The sequence below is a fragment of the Hordeum vulgare genome, chromosome 1H (assembly GCF_904849725.1).
Source record: "Hordeum vulgare subsp. vulgare chromosome 1H, MorexV3_pseudomolecules_assembly, whole genome shotgun sequence".
Classification (NCBI taxonomy): Eukaryota; Viridiplantae; Streptophyta; class Magnoliopsida; order Poales; family Poaceae; genus Hordeum; species Hordeum vulgare.
In genome coordinates, this window is record NC_058518.1 from 113,641,905 (window position 1) to 113,662,976 (window position 21,072).

General features: G+C 43.4%; 1 protein-coding gene across 1 annotated transcript; it reads left to right on the plus strand.

Moving 5' to 3' along the window:
• The first annotated feature begins 13,253 nt into the window (after positions 1–13,253).
• On the plus strand, positions 13,254–18,797 carry LOC123407837 (tryptophan aminotransferase-related protein 1-like). Its single transcript, XM_045101067.1, has 5 exons — positions 13,254–13,539; positions 17,161–17,467; positions 17,580–17,857; positions 17,963–18,282; positions 18,395–18,797. Exons 1-5 carry the CDS (start codon positions 13,307–13,309, stop codon positions 18,577–18,579), a joined length of 1,323 nt encoding a protein of 440 aa, XP_044957002.1. The 5' UTR covers positions 13,254–13,306; the 3' UTR covers positions 18,580–18,797.
• Positions 18,798–21,072: the final 2,275 nt, after the last annotated feature.

Sequence of the window (21,072 nt, forward strand, 5' to 3'; positions counted from 1 at the left end):
GATAGAACACCGATGGGCAAAGGAATGGAAGGAATACAGGTTTGTGACTCCCAAATATGCGAAGAAATTCACTCTGAAGCCCCCTGGAAGAAGGGCCCCACTTGAGGATCATCAAGTAGCACATCCATCAAGCCTCATGACTATTGATGACTATCCACATGAGAAGGAAAAGCATCTGGCTAAGCTCAAAAAGCAGGCAGAAGCTATAGTGAGGAAATTCAATGAATCCTCAGCTGGTGCCTCAGCTGCTGCTACTTCCTCTGCCGCAGAAACCTCTGGCTCGGAAATTCCTCAAATGGAGTCTGTGCCATCAAAGCCAAGGGCTCCGAAGCCGCAAGAGAAGTCTGCTCAGGCTTCAGTCACAAAACCCTCAGCACCAAAACCTTCAACACCAAAACCATTAGCGCCAAAGCCCTCAGTACCAATCTCCTCAGCTCCAAAATCCTCAGCTTCACCTCCAAAGCCTCAAGAGAAACCATTACAGAAGCGTGTCATGAAGGCTATGACCGCCAGCTCCAGCTCCTCACTCCCAGCTGCAACCAGCTCGGAGACAAAGTCTTCAACACCTCCTGCGAAGACTTTGGTAACTGCTGAACGTGCAACTCTGCCAAGCCCCAGCAAAATCATCACCGTCCCATCTGCGTCAGAGGGAAGTGATGAATTTGATGATGAAACCCTGCAAGCCATCATCAGAAACAAGCAGGAAAGAGTAGCTCAAGCATCGGGCAGTGCCATTCCTCTATCCATGGACCCCAAGATCCTCCTTGACTACGTCAACATCTGGTATGAGGACCCAAACACTCCGCTTGATGATTTGAAACATCCCCCTGGCATTAGCCACATGGTGGCCACTTTCATCAATGAAGACAAGTGGAAAGAACAACAGGCCAAGCAGGCCAAAGTTGCAAAGCTTAAAAAGGAGAAATTCCTCAAGCAGAATCTCCTCAACTTGACTCCTGATGCACTGGTATCAACACAGGGAGAGCTGAAGAAATTGACTGACAAGTACTCCAAGCTGTCAGATCGTAAGAGTCTCAAGAGCAATTTCATCAAGCTGGCCACTAAAGTTGTTGATGACTACAACAAGAAGGCCGCAACCCGAGCACCAACTCCTCAGCCCTTGATTGAGCAGCCAGCAGATGAATCTCCTCATGATGAGGAAACTCCTCAAGCTAAGGAAGTACACCAAGAGTGCCGTGTTGATGAACCGGCTATTGAAGAAATCATCATGGAAACTCCAGCTGATGAATTTGCTGCAGCTGATGAGACTGCCCCTGACCCAGCTGCTTCATCAAAGCAAGCTGATGACTCTGGTCCAGCTGGTTCCTCAATACCAGCTGAAGAATCTGTAGAGAGAACCCCTTCACCAAAAGCTTCAAAGGTGAAGAAGATGACTTCGTCTGCATCAGACATGAAGAAAACCACGGCTACTGAAAAGGAAGCCAAAAAGAGAAAGGCCTCCTCGGCAGAAGAAGAAACAGAGGCAAAGCGCCTCCAAGCACTTAAAGAAACTGCTCTTCTAGACCCTGTGCCCCTGAATGTCGCTCCTTCCTATGAAATGGTCATCATTGATGATCCAGCGAAAAAGGCAGATGAGGAAATGAAAGATGCCGCATCTGAGGAACACACTGACGAGGAAATTTAGATGGACGACAGTCCTCAGCCTTTCATTCCTCAGAAAGACAATGTTCAAGCATCAGCTGCACCAGCTAATGAAACTGCCTCTACCACCAAGCCAGCTGAGAAAAAACAAACTGAAAATCCTCAAGCTAATGAAATTCAATGCTCTCAGCAGAATCCTTAGGATGAGGAACAGGCTGATCCAACTCCTCCAACTGAGCAAGAAGAAGAAATTCCTCAGCCTGAAGCACAGCCAGAGCAAGCACCATCTCCTCAGCCTGAAGTACCAGCTGCTGAAATTCCTCACCCTAAGGAAAATGCTGAGGAAAATGCATCTGACCAAGACAATGCATTCGTCGTGCTCAACCCAGAGACTGCCATTGTTGTCTCCCCTCCTGTTCCTCAGCAAAATCTTCAGCCAGTTCAGTGTCAGCCATTCTCCAAGCGTCCAAAGTTTCAAAAGGAAAATTTCTTTGAAGAACGCATGTACTTCATTGGAGAGAACCTCTATGACAAGCCTCAAATGAGGCATCTGAAGTTTTGGACTAGGACTCAGATGAATTACTATGCCTCTGTGCTATGTGGACGAAATAAGATATTCCAGCACAGGCATATTCCTCATGTTGAACTTGAAGCAATACCGTGCCTGGAGCCAGTCCTAAGTGTACTCCATGATGCAGGTTTACTCCCAATGTGCTTCGACATATCTGACTGGAACAGCGAGCTAATTCTTCAGTTCTATGCCACTCTTCACATATCTGGCAACCCTGAAGACATTAACACTTGGGTGTTTGACTGGATGTCACAAAACACTCACTACAAGGCTCCTGCTACTAAATTCCTAAGAGAATTGCCTGTACCAATTACCTCAGATGAGGTTGTGAAGCTTTATGGTGAGCATGAGCTGCCAAATGGAATGATGGAAGTCCTTATGAAGCCTCTGGCTGAAGGAAAATCTCCGAGAACAACCTTCCTCGTCCCCGAGCTCAAGTACACACCCAGGTCTGTCTACAGAATCCTTTGTAGTGTGCTCGCGTCGATCAAAGGCCATGACGAAGAAGAAGATGTTGTAGCCTCATGAAGAATATCCTCTTCAACATCATTCATGGTATTCCTATCAACATCCATGATTTCTTCTTGAGGACTTTGGCCGACAATGCTATGTGTCCTTTTGATCACAAGATATATGCCCCATGGATCATGAGATTCATCAGGACAAGGACAGGCATCAACTTTCATGCTGATTTCCAAAACCATGTCGGTTATATGCCTCCTATCCGGGTCAACAAGAAGACTTTTGAGTCCATTGAAGGAAAAGGAAAACATGTGATTGAAGAAGGCAGTAGGATGATACTGAGCCAGAAGCTTATTCTTCATGGGATGATACTGAGACTCGTCCGACAAGCCCCGTTCCTCCTCGCGTGATGAATACCAGAGAGCTCCTCCTCAGTCTTCACCAGAAGGTGGATCTCAACCACAAATGGGTCAAACGCCAGTTTGGTGCCATTGTGAAAACCCTCATTGAAACACAGAAGTCTGTGAAGCTCAACCATCACTATCTGCATGAGGTTTTTGATCGCACCTGGGCTACACTTGCACATCTGAAGACTCAGACTGAGCTTGAAGAAATGGACTTTGGGCGAGACTTTGAATGGTCGTGGCCTCCCAAGAAGAAGTTCAGGCCTATTCCAATGCCAGACCTTGAAGACAGCTCCTTTTCTTCATTCTGCACTGCTGAAACTGATGAAGAACAGCTCGACACTGCTACCGGTCCAAGGAAGAAGACTACTCCCAAGAAGCATCACGGCTCTTCCTCAACCGCCAAGAAGTCAAGTCTTCACGGGCGTTAGTCCTCAGTTTGTCCCTTCTTGTCACTTGATGACAAAGGGGAGAAACTTGAGAGTTAGTCTTCAAGCGGGATATTTTTGGGGCTTATGAACTATATTTAAGTTACAAACTCTTGGCTCTTCTGAAGTTTTTATGTAATGAGTTGTAACTTAAGCCCGATGGTACTCTGACGCTTTTGAACGTTTTTCTTCGCATGCTTATTCCTCAAGTTTTAATGCACGCATGATGGAATTTGTCAGATACCATTTGTCCTCATGCATCTTCATTTTCTTCATATGATATGTTACATGTATGCATGATTTACAAGACTCAGGGGGAGATCTCCATGATATAAATCATCAATGTGCATTCCTGTAAAAAGAAAAATCCTCAAGATATGCACATCTTCAGGGGGAGTCTCTCTGAATCTTGCTTTCAAATTCCTCAAATGAGTATTTACACTTCATATTTTTGATCCCTGTTGAAGACTTAACCTAATTGTCATCAACCACCAAAAAGGGGGAGATTCTAAGTGCATCTAGTGCTCCTTAGTGATTTTGGTGGTTTGAAGACTTATAGGTTAAGTATCTAATGTGTTTGTGAGTGTACACAGGATCTATAAGTCATTGAGGAGTTTGAGATATTTGAAGAATATCGACCCCTAAAAATATATGTCTTCGGTTGAAGAAATTGGTCTGAAGCTGAAGAAATGAATCGCGAGGAATCTGCGATGAAATTGATATTCCTCATGAAGATACTGATATTGAGAAGTCCGGTCGTTCCTGAAGAAAATCACTCTGAAGAATTTGAAGCATGAAGATTTACACTTTCTGTTTTACTTTCTTCCCATTTGTGTAATAGGAACACCGTACTGTTAAAGGGGGTCGAAGTTACACTATGGAATGAATTTCCTCATGATGCTCAACCCAAGCCTAATCCTACCAAAAGCCTCAAATGAGGAATATGAGTGACATGAGGACTCTCACAGTTGAGGGTTCTGACCGTTTCGATAGCCACGCCAAGTCACTGGTCTTATCCACTCCAACGGTCATATTACTTAAGGGCGTTAGTGTCAAATCATGTCGGGATGCTCCCAGGCTATAAATAGCAACCCCCCACAACCACTAGCTGGTTGGCTGCTCCGTTAGAAACTGACACTTGTCATAAGAGCAACCCAATTCCTTAGAGCCTTCAAGAGTAATTCATCAGTGAGGAAATACACCATACATCGAAACCACAAACCAAACCTAGTGATTGAGCATCACTAAAGAAGTTGTTCCTGTGTGGTACTGAAGCCTTTTACCTTTGAGGACTGTGCATCCTCCACACGGTTAGGCGTCATGGTCTAGAGCTTTCCAGCAGTCAATTGTGGATCGTCGGGTGACCAAGTTTGTGAGGGTTTGGAAGTCTGTCCTGAAGACTTACCACGAGTGTTGGGCGAGGACTGTGTGTCCTTAGCTCAAGGAGAATACGATAGGGACTGTGTGTTCTTTGGTTTCAATACCAAGCCGCTCCAAACCAGATGTACGACTGTCACAGCAGTTGGAACTGGGTCATCAATGACTGTCTTCACTGAGAAACGGGTTCTAATTCCTCAACCCCAAATTCTTCACATCAGTTAATCCTCATCTGTATTCTGCGTGCCTGCTCACAGCGCAATCTGTTTTCATATTCTTCACTCTGAAATACTGCTGTTGTGAAAGTTTGCACTTCTGATCCTTTACTGTTTCCGCTGTAAGTTAGTCATCAGTGAGGAATTTCCTCAAAAGGAATTTCCTCAGTGATGAAATTCTAAAAATCTCCTATTCACACTTTCAGGTTGCAACACAAAAATATTGCCACACGTAAATGCGAGACAATGTCCTAAGCACGGAAAATAATCTAGTGGCAAATCCCTACACGCAAAATACCAATGACTACTCTAAAATACATGGAAAAGTGGTTTCTAAAACATGAACATTTTATCTACGGCATACGAGCAATCCGGGCACGCACGAAAATTAAACACGGGGCAATATCCTATTGAGATAGCACGTGTTTCTAGAGATTAGGCACGCTAAACTAAATCAAACAAATATACAAGTTGCACCAACGTAATCTACTTGCAAAACTACATGAAAACCATATACTACACGTTGCGATCCGACTTGCGGAATAAAAGATACGGGCATCTAAATATATCTCTATAATCTGGAATTTAATTAAATTCCGAAATTCCTATAGATCTAACGGGCCAACCCGGGCGCAAGATAGTCAAACTTCTGCCTATGCGAGGGAAAAAGAAAACAAAGGCTAGGGGATCTCACCTTGGGCCCCGAGGAGGCAGTACGCCGAGGGGGCTCCTGGAGGGGTGGGCCTTGCAGGGAGGAGGCCACCCTCAGCTGGGCCTGGCCGGGAAGATCGGCCCACCGGCCAGGGCGAGCGAGGCAGCCTGGTCGGGCAGATCGGCTCCTCCCACACGCACATCGGAAACCGGCGGAGGGAGCTGGCCGCGGCGGCTCGTCGGTCCGGCGAAGGGGGCGCAGGCGGCGGGGAAACCGGCGGGATCTGCCGGATCCGGCCGTCGGGAGTCTGTTCACGGCGGTGGCGAACCGAGGCGGAGCTGGGGCAAGGAGATCAGCGACGGGGGATCTCGCGAGGTCCCTGGCTCGGGCGGTGGCCGAGGCTTGCAGGAAGAGGGCGGCGCGGCTGCGGCGCAGATCGGGGCAAGGAGGCGGCGAACGGCGGCGAGGTGATGCGGCTCGGTACAGGGCAGGCGGCGGGGCCGGACGGGGACGGGGCCGACAGGGCGGCTGCGAGCAGGAAGCGGTCTCGGGGAAGCCAGGGAGGTGCGAGGCTCGGTTGCGGCGGCTTCGTGCCCGGGCGGGCCAGCCGTGGGCCTGGCGGGCCCTGTCGGTGGGGAGGAGAGAGACAGAGGCCCTGGGGGCGGCTGGAGGGCGGAATTCGATGCAAACTCTAGGGTTTGCCTAAAATGGCAGGAAGGGCTTCTTTAAATAGGAAGGGGCTAGGTTAGAGGGAAACTCGGGGGTTTTCGACCCTCTGATCGCGATCGTACGGTCTGATCGGAGAGGCGGGTTAGGGTTAGCTGCGTAGAGTGGCGTTGGCTAAGACGAGAGGGAAGTGGTGCATCGTAGCAACGATTTTTAAAACACCGACAATCATCCGACGATAGACCGAACATGGTGCCGCTACGATCGACCGTTCGGGTACCAGACGAACTCCGATCGCGACGAAACTTGACAGGCGGCCTACCTATATTAAAATAACTCCGCACGTCAAATCTCACCCCAATCAGAGAAAGTTTTCAACACATTTTTACAACAGGGTTTTGACGATGTCGCGGGCGCGTGCGTGTGCGGTCGGCCTCAGAACGGATAACAACGAGAACCGACAACTAACAACGGATGCAACTTTGAAAACTGGCGGCAACGGAGATGTCGATGCAATGCAGATGATGCGCATGATGCGATGATGATGCGACAAATGAAAATACCCACATGACGAAAACGGAAAGAAAGGGGAATCTTCTAGAACGTCGGCATCGGGCTGTCACAATCAAGCACAGGCGACATATCAAGATTTCTAGCAGGAGGTGGTGTCGCAAACTTACTCATAACTGAAGGTCAATCAAGTGCCGAGCTAGATGGCAGTTCCTTACATGTCCTCGTAGTTGAGGGCAAGACTTTAGTTCTTGGATCAGCATACGTAAATCCCAAGTGACCCAGAGAATATAGCTGTGCTTCCCCGGCAACGGCGCTAGAAAATAGTCTTGATAACCCACAAGTATAGGGGGTCGTAACAGTTTTCGAGGGTAGAGTATTCAACCAAAATTTATTGATTCGACTGAAGGGGAAGCGAAAGAATATTCTCAAGTATTAGCAGTTGCGTTGTCAATTCAACCACACCTGAAAGATTTAGTGTCTGCATCAAAGTATCAGTAGCAAGGTAGGGTGATAGCAGCAGTAGCAATAGTAACCAGAAGCAACAAAGTAATAGCAGTAGCAACAGAGTAACAGCAGTAGCAGTGACAGCAGTAGCGGCAAAGTAACATAGCAAGGACCAGTAGGAAAAAGCTCGTAGGCATTGGATCTGTGATGAATGATTATGCCGGATGTTATTCATCATGTAACAGTTATAACACGGAGAGATAAGTAACTAGACCGTTCGTCAATCTAATGTAGGCATGTATTCCGTATGTAGTCATACGTTCTTAGGAAAAAGAACTTGCATGACATCTATTGTACATCCCTCCCGTGGCAGCGGGGGCCTAATGGAAACTACGGGATATTAAGATTCTCCTTTTAATAAAGAACCGAACCAACGCATTAACACTTGGTGAATACATGAACTCCTCATACTATGGTTATCTCCGGGAGTGGTTTCGGCTATTGTCACTCCGGGGTTGCCGGGTCATAACACATAGTAGGTGACTACAACTTGCAAGATAGGATCTAAAAAACACATATATTGGCGACAACATAATAGGTTCAGATCTGAAATCATGGCACTCGGGCCCTAGTGACAAGAATTAAGCATGGCAAAGTAGTAGCAACATCAATCTGAGAACATAGTGGATACTAGGGATCAATCCCCGTCAAAACTAACTCGATTACATGATAGATCTCATCCAACCCATCATTGCCCAGCAAGCCTACGATGAGATTACTCACGAACGGTGAAGAGCATCATGGAATTGGCGATGAAGGAAGGTTGGTGATGACGATGGCGATGATTTCCCCTCTCCGGAGCCCAGAACGGACTCCAGATCTGCCCTCGAGATGAAGAACAGGAGGTGGCGGCGCCTCCGTATCATAAAACATGATGAACTCTTCTTCTTGATTTTTTTCGGGCGAGACGGACTAAATAGAGTTGAGATTGGAGGCGGTGGAGCGTTGTGGGCCCCACAAGCCTGTCAGGCACGGCCAGGGGGGCCCGGGCCTGGTGGGCTTGTGGGATGACGGCTCCACTTTCTTCGCTGATTCTTGCGCCAGTATTTTTCATAAATCCCAGAAAAATTCTCCGTAAATTTTCAGGTCATTCCGAGAACTTTTATTTCTTCGCAAAAACAACACCATGGCAATTCTGCTGAAAATAACGTTAGTCCGGGTTAGTTCCATTCAAATCATGCAAATTAGAATCCAAAACAAGGACAAAAGAGTTCGGAAAAGTAGATACAACGGAGACGTATCATTACGCACCTCCAAACATCTGTGAGAACATCTTACCTGACAACATGATGGAGGACGGTCGGCAGTTCTTCGCTGACAGAGAGGCACTTCTCCAGCATTTGAAGAGCAACCTCACTACTGCTCAAGCTGGTACGAAAAAATATGTCGACCGGAAGCGCACCGAAAGGACCTCGCAAGTAGGTGATATGGTGTACCTCAAAATGCAACCTTATCGTCTTAATACTTTCGGACTGGGTACACACATCAAGCTCCAAAGTAAGTACTACAACCCTTTCCGCATCCTTACTAAAGTGGGGCAAGTCGCCTACAAACTTCTAATGCGAGACAGCACGAGCATCCATCCAGTTTTCCATGTCAGTCAACTGAAGAAACACGTGGGACAAAAAGCAATACTTGCTCTGATGTTTCCTTAGTATGACCAGACGGAATGATCCTTACTGAACCAGTCATGGTCCTGGGGACGCGTCAAATTCCTCAGAACAATCTACTTGTGGTCCAATGGCTCGTGTAATGGGCTAATCTGCCCTCGGATGAAGCTTCGTGGGAAGACGTCGCGTTCATGAAGAAGTCGTTCCCAACCTTCTTCAAAGCAACTATTGATTGGTGGTTCAATCGATGACCTCCTTGAGGGCAAGTTCGCTCTCACCCGGGGGTATTGTCAGGCCTGCACCTGCATCTTTAGCTAAGGAGCGACATCTTAAGTCAACGGACGCTCAAGATCAACCGAATCCAATGTCTCCCTCCACTCGTCGTTCAATGTAGTTATTCCTATGTCGTTAACTGTAGTAATTCTAGTTACTGTTCCGTTGCCAGTTACTGCACCTTTTCACCTATTGCCAGCGGGGCTTTAAAGCCACGAACTCCTGTCTGTAATCGGGATCGAATATGCTATGAGCGACATTGCTTTATCATACATCTTAAAGAAATATAAACCCTAGCTGGGCTACTTTCCCCTCTTCTCTCGCGATCTGAGTGAAAATCCCTCTATTGCTTGCTACGATTCCCGCTAGGGTATGACCCCCCCCCCCCCACCGAGAGGGTGGAGTGACCAGATCCTTGCTGCCACCTTTGCTGATGGCCCCGCGGCTAGGTGGCGGCCATTTCCGCTGGTGATGAGGGTGAAGGAGAAGAGAGAGGGAGGGCTTGTAGCGGGCTAGGATTTCGCCCAAGATGGATTCTTACTTGTGGCATCGAGTAACTCTTCCTTGTCAACCCTTTTAGTTGTGCATGTAACAATTTCCTAGTTTCTCTATTCAGTGTCGCCAGAAATAGGAAACCGCCTTATGCTCAAAAACAAAACAAAACAAAATGGAAAACCGGTTGAGTTTTGTTTGGACTAGGCACACGTACATACATGTAGCATGCTCATTTTCTCTCTTTGTCTATTTAAAAATAAACTTAAATTATTCTTTTTAATCTAATGAAGGGTAACGTCACAGGTCTTTGGGTTTGGTGGTTAATTAAAGAGAAATCGCTAAAACAAACCTTCAACTTATACACGAAATTTAAATCAAACCTCAACTTATAATCCTTGAAATCAGTATACCAAACTCTTTAATCCCGCTCTATTTTAAACCTTGAGAGCGCTTTCAAACATGGATTGTCGACGTGGTGAATGCCGAGATTGTTCACTATTGACTCCACTAGGCCGGCCCAACATGCGCAATCGAGATTTTTTTTTCTTTTTTCTTTCATTTTCATTTTCTAATACACGACGTAATAACATAAAATAGTCTCTTCTCAATTGTAGACACGACTTGGCCGGCCTACCAATGCTAAGCATTTTTTCTGTTTTTCCATAATAACACATGAAGTAATAAAAATACAAAGAAATAGAATAGAATATCCGGGGGAGTTAACCTTGCCACCTGTTGTTGCTAAAGCCAATGCACAACCACTAGAACCAACAGGTTTTCGTGACTTAACGAGAGACCCAAAAGTTTAATCACATACCAGAAAGTCAAGATTAGAAAGAAAAAAACTTTTTGAAGGGCAAACAAATATTGGAAACGTAAAAACAATTGTGAAATCTCCGTAAAACAAATTGTGAAAATACTTTTTGAAAATTCTTAATAATTTTAAAAACAAAGAAATTTTTGGAAACATAATCAATTTTGAAAATATGAACACATTCTGAAACATACACATTTTTGAAAAATAGGAACAAATTTTAAATCTGCACAAAATTTGAAGTCAAACACTTTGTGAAAAAACAATCAATTTTGCAAATGCGAACACTTTTAGAAACATGAACATTTTTTCAATAAATGGGAACAAATTTTGAAGCCTGGACCAATTTGGAAACCTGAGCAACTTGTGAAACCTGGACAAATTTGTGAGAAAAATGCTGAATACTTTCTAAAAAATGAACAACTTTTTGGAAACATAATCAATGTCGAGGAACTTTTTAAACAATGTACAAGGTGTTCTTATAATTTTGTCGAATGTTTATCTGAAAAATGTCGAAAGTGCATCAAAATATATTTCATGTGCATGTTAAAAATGTACTTAGTGTACTGCAAAAAAATAGACACGTATGAAATATAAAACCAGTTAAGCTGACAAAGAAACATAAAGAAAATAAAAAGCAACGAATATGAAAAAATCGAGGAAGAAACAAAAAAAACATATAGTGAAAAAATTAGAAACAAAGAAAACTAGTGAAAAAATAAAATGTATGGAAGGAAAAAAGCAAATCAAGAAAACCAGACAAAAAATAAAGAAACTCAAACTAGAAAACAAAAGAAAATGAAAAAAATGTGCAAACCATTGCAAATGGGGGGCGTTAGCGACTGGAAAATAGGCAAGCCCAATTTGAGTTGGCACGTCAGCAAATCTCAGTGAAACAATCTCAAGGTCCAAAATAGAACGGGGTCGAAGAATTTGATATGTTAATTTCAGGGATTGTAAGTTCAGGGTTCAATTTAGTTTTCATGTATAAGTTTAAGGTTTTTGACTTTTTTCTAAAAGGAAAAACTTTGAGCCGATTCGTCCTACACTGCCATGCCATGCATTACCCCACACGTGAAACAATTCCAGAACTAACACATCAGGCGTTACTAGAAAAATCGCCAGTGCAACGGGAAAAATTCTCATGGAACTCTTGCATTTCATGTATGTTTCTTCTTTAATTTTGCATGCATGTCTTAGATATCTTTTTAATTAGCTCACCATATGAAAGGTTAATTAGCCAATCATATATAGAGGGAGGCGTGGCTCTCTTTGCTTCATCGGTTTGGGCTTCCGTCGCATTTTTTTAGTTTTAAGACATCCGCTAGTGGTGCTGTAAAGTAGCATCAGCTGTAAAAGAATTACATAAAGAACTAAAAACAAAATAGAACCAAAACAAAACATACTTTTATGAATGCACATTTTAGGGCCGCAGTTAGTTTTGGATCTGTTTGCAAATACAACGTCCCCCATCACGTTAGTTTTGGTTTACGCCCAATTAAAATGCATATTAAAATCAGGGGTTTAGCTCTCGTAATTAACTCGAGTTGTTAATGTCGGAGTTGCTTCTAGGTGTGTCTATTGGGCATGTATAGACTGCATGCTCCATAATATGTCGGGCCAGAGCCTTTCTATTGCTTTGAAAATGTCTACTCCCTCCGTCCCAAAATAACTGTCTCAATCTTAATACAACTTTGCACTAGAGTTAGTACAAAGTTGAGACACTTATTTTGAAACGGAGGAAGTATTATATAAAAAGTATTAACTACTTTGAAATGATTAACATGTAAGATAATAACATATTTAAAATGTACATATTCTTCTTAGCAATTTGCATAAATAACATATTAAATTTGATTATAATTTCTGTAATATATGAATATTTTAAAAAGAATTGAATCTGCCAAAAAAGTGTAGAAAAGTTAAAGAGGGAAGCCGGACTGAATTATGACACTGTGCGAAACATCTAGTCATTAGAAAAGAAAAAAGACACTAAAAGAAAGCAGAGGAAATCAAAACTGCGTCTTGAGGTTAGAAGAGCAAGGCTCTCTCCATCCTGCTAGTGCTTGAGTGATGTATATCATGTCATAGATCCACATAAGTAATATGCGCCGGGCGATGACTTAAGAAAAACTGAATCGTTTTTTTGACTTACGTGTGGCATGGTAGATAATTTGTGTTAACTTCAGGAACAAATTTTTATGACGTACTGGCGGAAGTTATCTTTGTTTTATTAATAGATATATTTAGATGTAGGTATAGATATAAATATAGATATAGAATAGAATCCCTTCAACTGCAGGTTGACCCCGATGCCTATCTGATCAATGGAGATAACTGACACGGCCATCTTGTAAGGAATCCTTCCGCGCATCAAGCCCGCACACAAGAATAAGGTTGATGTTGCTTGCATGCAACCACCGTAATCGCAATAACTAACCATCATTTTGACCATGCAGTTTCCCTGCGATACGGGCATGCCTTACCATCCCACGCCTAGCTAGCCGGGCGGGGAGAGAAGGAACAACTTACGACTCGCGCCTTCCAGCCATTATTTTGATCGGCCCTTCGCCTTCCTATTTGTCTTCATCGCCACATCTTCCATATAAATCCTCCGAGGAGATATCTCCCAGTCCCATCCATATATAGGGCTCCCATATCTTTGGAGAGATAGGTAGACCGTGGGCTTTAGAACTTGGATTTACGATTCTGTGTGAGGGATGGCGAAGGACAACGGCGATGGGCTGGCGGCGATTGCGGGGCGGATCGGCGTGGTCGGGTCCGTCGTGCTGAACGTCGCAACGCTGGCGATCTACCTTCGTGGCCGTTTCCTCTTGAGCGCCGCCGCTGCCGCCGAGAAGCAGGCAAGCAAAAAGGTGAAGAAGGCGGCGGCTGTCGCCCCGTCCTCTGGCAAGCCTCCCGTCTTGCCTGACTCGGTCATCGTACTGGATCAGTAAGTTATTTCATCTCATCCATCAACTCTTGGTGGTTCGCAGCAGCCACAATTATTCTTCGAGTGCACCGTCGATGCGTACATATACGTGATACTTTACGTTACCAAGATGACGAGACTATACGTATCGAGCGTAGGGCTGGAAAGCTGAGTTTTACATACAGTTATAAGTCATGCTTGAGTTAATGAGGTCTAGGTACGTTTACACCCTCTTTCTCACTACAACAAAAATGACATGTAGAGGCGCTAAATATAGATGCTAAAGGCGCATTATATTATTTCTAGCAGATTTTAGAGTTGCCCGTTAATGCGTCTTAGGAGCGTCTTCGCACGCACCGTCTCAAAGATCATTGAGACACTGAGGAAGCATGTCTACATGAAAATGAGACATTTTACGAGCGTTCTTACAGAGCGTGTCTACATAGTTTTGAGACGTTTGAAGGGCATCTTTATGCGGGTAGAGAAGCATTGATAAATTCATGCTAGATTCATGTGCATATATCCTCTTTTTATTGTATATTTTTTTAAATCAATTGGACTTAATAGAAGTACCAGCTCATATCGAATAATTAGACTCTCATTTACATATATCAGAAAATATTCGAAAAATGTATGGCATCGCACGAAATTGTATTACTGAGAGTAGCAGTAGTTTACAAACTCAATTGTACACATCATCTATAAAAAAATTAAATATGTCACTAACTAGTTGAAACATGTCTATATGATTTGTAGTTTCTACATGTTGATAATGGAACAATGGCTCCTTGTTTTCTCTGCTTCTCTAGTTTATCCTTGTGGTGTTTGCCATTAAAATCTGCACATAGAAGTTCTTCTGCAAAGAAAGCCAAATGAGATACAAATAAATTCATCGGAACTTCTACCAGTAAGTTTTCCTTTGCTGAACATAGTCATCAGAAAAGAACTATTACGTATCACCATACCACACCAAGTAATTGTGCACTGCAGAATTTCATGTGATGATATGAAGCATAAATACATATTGTAAAATGAACATAAATCATTATGTCATGGATGGATTGGCTAAGATGAGAATGATTTATGCTCATTTGTAAGAAAAATAGCAACAATTAACTAAGTAAGTATATACCATACAACCCCTAGAAAAGTATATACCATACAAAGTATATATATATGTACAGAGATAACCACAATTTAACATACAGGGGCAGAATTCTAATGACCGTTGACACTAATAATCACTAAGCCTTAATACTAGATCTACATAAGGGTACTGCTTACCATAAAAAGACTTTAAGTCTCATGGTAGTTCATATAATAATCTTTAGTCTAACATAATATCTACGTAAGCAAGCATGACGCCATTTAGCAGCTCCAGGCTGAATGCAACACATCTGACACAGATGTTTCGCATTTTCACATATGCTTATATCTTACCAAACATGATAATATATCGATCCACGGTGCTCCTTATCAGACAACATGAGAAAAGTATCTGCAGATGAAAACCTCCATGTATGTGTTGATCTCTCCCTTTATAGTAGAAGCCATGTTAATTCTAGGAAATATCAGAACTTGGGCGCAAAGCTCCTAATTCCAGTCATGGGAGGGAGGGGGTGAAAGTTATTTGATAGTTGATACACGAGCATTATTAACTGTATGAAAAGAAAAATAGGTAACACTGACCATCTTATTCTATCAAGAATTTCTCAGAGACTTTTTATCAAGCAACTGCATACGTGAGTGCCAATAATATGGGAGCAGATAACGAAGAAAGCTATGTGTAAAATCGACTTTAAATTGAACTAGTAGTTTAAGTAGTTAAAAGACAAGAATTCAGAAATCTATGTGTAAAATCGACTTTAAATTGAACTAGTAGTTTAAGTGTTGTCCTATCTTAATAATGGAGATTAACTAATGTAGGAGTAAGTGTAATGTCAAGATTCTCCTCCACAATCATGTACGCATCAAGGGAGCGGACCCTTTTATTTTTACTTGGAATGAATTGATAGAACAACTGAAAAAAGTAGATCGACTCACATATAGGTGAACTTGCCGCCTTGTGCGCTCGTGAAAGATCTCTTATGGCCTCCAAATCACACGACAGCTTGCTGCTGGTTGATGGTGGCAAGCACGAGGTTATCCTACCTAATGGAAACAAGATCCACATGGCAAAGGACCTTGGAAGATTTTTGGTCGCGAGACATCGGGTTCTCAGAGACACAGAGGATGGTCGTAGGACGTCGGGTTCGGCGGACGAGCAAGTGCCGGTGGGAGTAGTCACAGGGGCAAACATGTTTTCACCCAAGGATCAAAAAAATAATAATTAAGATGTCTCTGATAACAAGTATACAATGGGCGTGCAAATAAAGCAGCAACTTAGACAAACGTGATCTCAATCAAATCCTGAACGACAAGGACATCGAACACACTAACAAATCGAGTGCTTAAAACATCAGTACCTTTGGTCCTACTCGTCGATCTTGTTCCTCTTCTACCATGTTTCCTTTCGGGTCATATCTCGCTACGATATGAGTAGGAGGAGGTGGCGATGTCCAGTTCCGTGCCCACTTCGCCCCCGTCATCTTCCCTTCCAGACGGAGTGCACCTTGTGCTAGAGCTGCAGGTCGAGGCGGTCGGGATGGGGCTGGGCTACCGCCTGGAGGCCGGCGTCCCCGGGTCTACTGCTGGCGGCTGTCGGGGGAGGGGGATGCATTTGCGACGGAGAGTTCGGGGTGGGGAGGAGTGGGATCTTGGCGCCGACGTGGCATAGCGGTGCTAGGTTTAGAGGCGATAGTTTTTTTACGGTGGTTATTTTCTTTAGCCCACTCGCACGATCGATGGGGATTAGGGTCGATAGTTTTTGAACAAGATATTCTGAAGCACCTGATTTTGTTGTATGGGAATCAAGGGACGATGTCCTTTTCGTTTCAGAAAACGTCCCTATGTAAAAATTGATTTTGAATAATGAGACGTAAATAAAAGCGTCAAAAGAGAAACGACCCTACATGCCTATTTTGTTGTAGTGTCTCTCTTTTACACAAAAGATACGTTTTCCTCTAACACAACAACTATATACTACACTCAAATTATTTGACTGACATGCATTTTTCTAGATACGGAAGTGTCTAATGCTAAGATATATCTTGATACATTTGTATCTACACAAATCTAAGACAAATAATAATTTGGTACAGGTGGATTATGACTTTGTATGGACAGAGAGTGTTAAATAGTAAAATGAGTGTTGCATAAATAATATCATAGTATCTCATATTTAGGTGTAACTAATATACTAACTAATATCAACATGCATTGCATCTAAAAATGTGCATAGCATGTACACATTCACTAATGGAAAGGAAAAAAAATGCAAGTCCACGTGTCATGTATTTACTAACACGATTTTCCCAAGGCAGAAACGTGGCAAATTATGCTGCAAATTTTACAATCCCCTTTTATGAACTCAGCATGTGTTTTAGGCAGCTTTGTTTATATAGAAGTATAATCAAACACCAAGTACCCTTATATATTATTAGTGCATCAAAAGCTAAGATTTCTGTTATCTGTGGTCTCACCTTACCAAAGTTTCTACCTACACATTTAATTTTTCTATGATAATAATGTTATTGTTTGCAGCGGTGATCCAACAATGTTTGAGACGTTTTGGCGCGGACCGATTGGGGAGAGCGCTACACTCGTGATTCCAGCATGGCAGACGATGAGTTACTTCTCCGATGTCGGGAACCTCTGCTGGTTCCTTGAGCCTAGCTTTGAGCGTGAGGTGCGCCGCCTCCACCGCATCGTCGGCAACGCCACCACCGAGGGCTACCATGTCCTCGTCGGCACCGGATCCTCGCAGCTCTTCCAGGCCGCACTCTATGCGCTGGCCCCACCCACTTCTGATGCGCCCATCAGCGTCGTATCCCCCACCCCCTTCTACTCCGTAAGCATTAGTTTATTTTGTGTCTCACAGAAGATTGATCGATATTTGTGATTGTGAGAGAAGGTAGATCGATCTTGAAGGCGATTGATGTGGTATGCTCCATCTTGTGCAGATGTACCCATTCATGACGGACTTCCTCAACTCGGGGCTTTACCGATGGGCCGGCGATGCCAACGCATTCGACGGCAACGACTACATTGAGGTTGTGTGCTCACCAAACAACCCTGACGGTGGCATCCACGAGGCTGTCCTCAAGTCCAAGTCCGGCAAGACCATCTACGACTTGGCTTACTACTGGCCGCAGTACACTCCCATCACCCACATGCTCGCCCACGACATCATGCTCTTCACCGTGTCAAAGTGTACGGGCCATGCCGGCACGAGGATAGGGTAATCACATCACCTCTTAGAATGAATGGATCCTTGATAATATGTAGTTACTTTATTATGTCATGTTTAGTTTGTTGTTTTTATAGTTCCTTGCATTGCATGCAGGTGGGCCTTGGTGAAGGACAAGGAGGTGGCACAGAAGATGAACAAGTTCATGGAGCTAAACACCATCGGCGTGTCCAAGGACGCGCAGCTGCGCGCTGCCAAGATACTCGAGGCAGTCGTCGATGGCTATGAGCGCCAGCCTACCACCACAGCTGCTGTCGGTGGGGACGCCAACCTCCTCTTCCATTACGCGCGGCGGAAGATGACGTCCCGTTGGCGTACACTCCGTGATGCCGTGGCAGCCTCCGACATCTTTAGCCTCCCCGAGGAGGTCGCCGGCTTCTGCACCTTCACCAAGGACACTGCCATCGCTAATCCTGGTACACAGCTTACACAGTCTAGGCCACCTTATTTAAAAAATAATAATCCAATCTATGACGTAAATTTTCTTGACTCCGTAGCATTTTCTGAAATAATGCTTATGGATTGCAGCATTCGCCTGGTTGCGCTGTGAGAAACAAGAAGTGGAAGACTTAGAGAGCTTCTTGCGTGAGAACAAGATCATAACTCGCGGCGGGACTAAGTTCGGAGCCGGTCGAAAGGTGGTCAGGATCAGTATGGTCGACACTGATGAAGCATTCGGTATATTCGTTGATCGCCTTGCCACCATGAAATGAGGACGCCAAACCAGTGAATGACGTGTTATTGGTTTTTAGCTCTTTATTTTCACATCTCCCTGCTTAGGGACCGATCGATGAGTCCTGTTTATGCCACGTACATGCACATTATTGGTGTGGGTTATGTGCTGGCATATGTATTTTGGTGTTTCGGAGCATAATCGTATTGATTATTCGAATACTGAACTTAGTGATCAAGCTAAATATTTATGTTTTTCATGGGTTTCTTTACTTATATAACACAACATGAGATGCTATTTATTCTGAAAGAGAGGTTGGAGAAAACAACAATATACAAACACCAAAAGCAGAACAGAGTTTGGGAAATTGGGAGCCAGGTTCAAAAGAAATTCTTTCGTACTTTTCCTATTCATCTCTTACAATTAGCAAGTTTGCACAAATAGGGTAAGAAAACCATTTGAACGGTTGGGTTTTTTCTCAAAAATACGAGGCACAATTTTCTCTCTCTTGTCGCCGGACTGGTCGACATGGATTGCACGTCGTCGGCTACTATTCATCGACGAACCATGCCGCACCCTGTGGGCGGAACTGGAGGGCCAGTAGACGGCTCTTGGCCTGCGGGCTAGTACTCTAGTATCCGATCGATATTACACTCGTGGCAAAGCCGACGAGTGTGGACTGCGACGGGGCGTGGTCGTATCCTCCGCCGCTACCATTGTCCTCGCCGTCCTCAGGTGAGGATGACCCGTGCTTGGACCTAGAGGGGGGAGGTCGTTTAGGGGCGATGCACGTGTCCATGATGACTCCGGTGGGAACTCAGCTAGTACGGTCGGGTCATCAACGGTTGCGCCGCCGTCGTCAGCATGGAACATGCGGATTCAAAAAGCCTCCAATCCGGTGGTTGCGCATGTCAACAGCAGTTGCGTGGCTGTTGTCACTTGTTCACTTTTGGGAGGTGGGCCGGGTTCGATGGTGGATGGTACTACTAGACGGCCAATCGCTGGCCAGCGTGTCGAGGCCCGAACGGTTGCTGGTCAAGAAAGTTCTACAATTTAGTAAAAGATTTATTTTATTCATAAGCGTTTGGTGACCTAATCATGAATCATGGATTGCAACAAGGAAATACATTCAACTCAAGAACCACTTCCATAATTAAAGTCATTTTAATCCAATATAGTGGGTAAAGTCTTGACCTCTCCAAACCCACTTTTTTTCATTTTTATCATTACGATCATCGCCCTCCAAACAAACGGGATGCCTTTTAGCTAGAGTTGACTCATCTTCAGTCCCTTTCTAATCAAATTTGAGATTACTAAATAAAGATTCAATAGGAGAAACACCACTCATTTTAATATCTTCATCACGATTACGTTAAAAAAGGGTGGAAGAACCTTTTTTAAGAATTCCCGCTTAGCTCTCAACCTAATGGTTCTCTCCTTACTTTCATTAATAGACACTTTGAGTATATTTGATGGACTCATTAATATCATTCTTAGGTGGATTTTTTTTACTTTTAAGAGTATGCACATAATGAGCAATCATATACATGTTTCTAGCCATATAGCCAACCTTATGTAGTTTTTCTTCTACCACACTATTGCAAATATTTTGAGAACTAGTGAATTCTTTAATTGTGTTCACAAGATGAGAGGGTATCATATTATTAGTATTAGATAAATTACTATAGGAATTGCCATAATTATTAGAGTAATTACCGGGGTAACGTCTAGGATTGAAATTCCCTCTATAAGCATTGTTGTTGAAATTATTTGTAGAGACAAAATTCTCATCAATAGTATCGTTATTTTTCTCAAGCAAGGTAGATAGTGGCACATGATTGGAATCAACATGAGCATTCTTATGACCAAACATATTCATAATTGCATCCATTTTAACACTCAAGGTAGTGATTGCTTCAACAGATTTTACCTTCTTACTAGTTGGAGCTTGCTAGCTCAATATGCAATTGAGATTAATTTATCATTATATTATCAAGAATTTTTGTAGCTTGTCCCAATTTAATTTTCATGAATGTACTATCTGCAGCAGAATCTAGGAGACTTCTCTACCCAAAGCTAGTCTCACATAGAAATTTTGTATTATCATCCATAAACTTAACCATGAGTGCGACACTTTCTAATCATCAATTTCATTATCTCCCATGCTTGCGTAACATGTTCTTGCTCATGTTGTTTAAAATTCATAATTTAATTTCTAAGGGAAATAATCTTAGCATGAGGAAGATAATTGGCAACAAAAGTATCTTTACACCTGTACCAAGTTCCAATACTATTATGAGGCAAGGATGAAAACCAAGTTTTTGCTTTATCTCTTAATGAGAAGAGAAATAATTTCAACTTAACCACATCATTATTCACATCCTTTTTCTTTTATATATCACATAATTGAACGAGGCTATTAAGATGTGAAGCAACATCCTCATTAGGACTTCCATCATATTTTTCTTTCATAAAAAGATTTAGTATGCAACATTAATATCATAAGACTCCGCACTAGTGGCGACTCGTATTG

Excerpts from the sequence above, each read along its gene's own strand:
- LOC123407837 (XM_045101067.1), top strand. The coding sequence starts at position 13,307 with ATGGCGAAGGACAACGGCGATGGGCTGGCGGCGATTGCGGGGCGGATC. Across the intron at positions 13,540-17,160 it reads TCGGTCATCGTACTGGATCA|CGGTGATCCAACAATGTTTG; the intron begins GTAAGTTATTTC and ends TATTGTTTGCAG. Across the intron at positions 17,858-17,962 it reads CATGCCGGCACGAGGATAGG|GTGGGCCTTGGTGAAGGACA; the intron begins GTAATCACATCA and ends CATTGCATGCAG.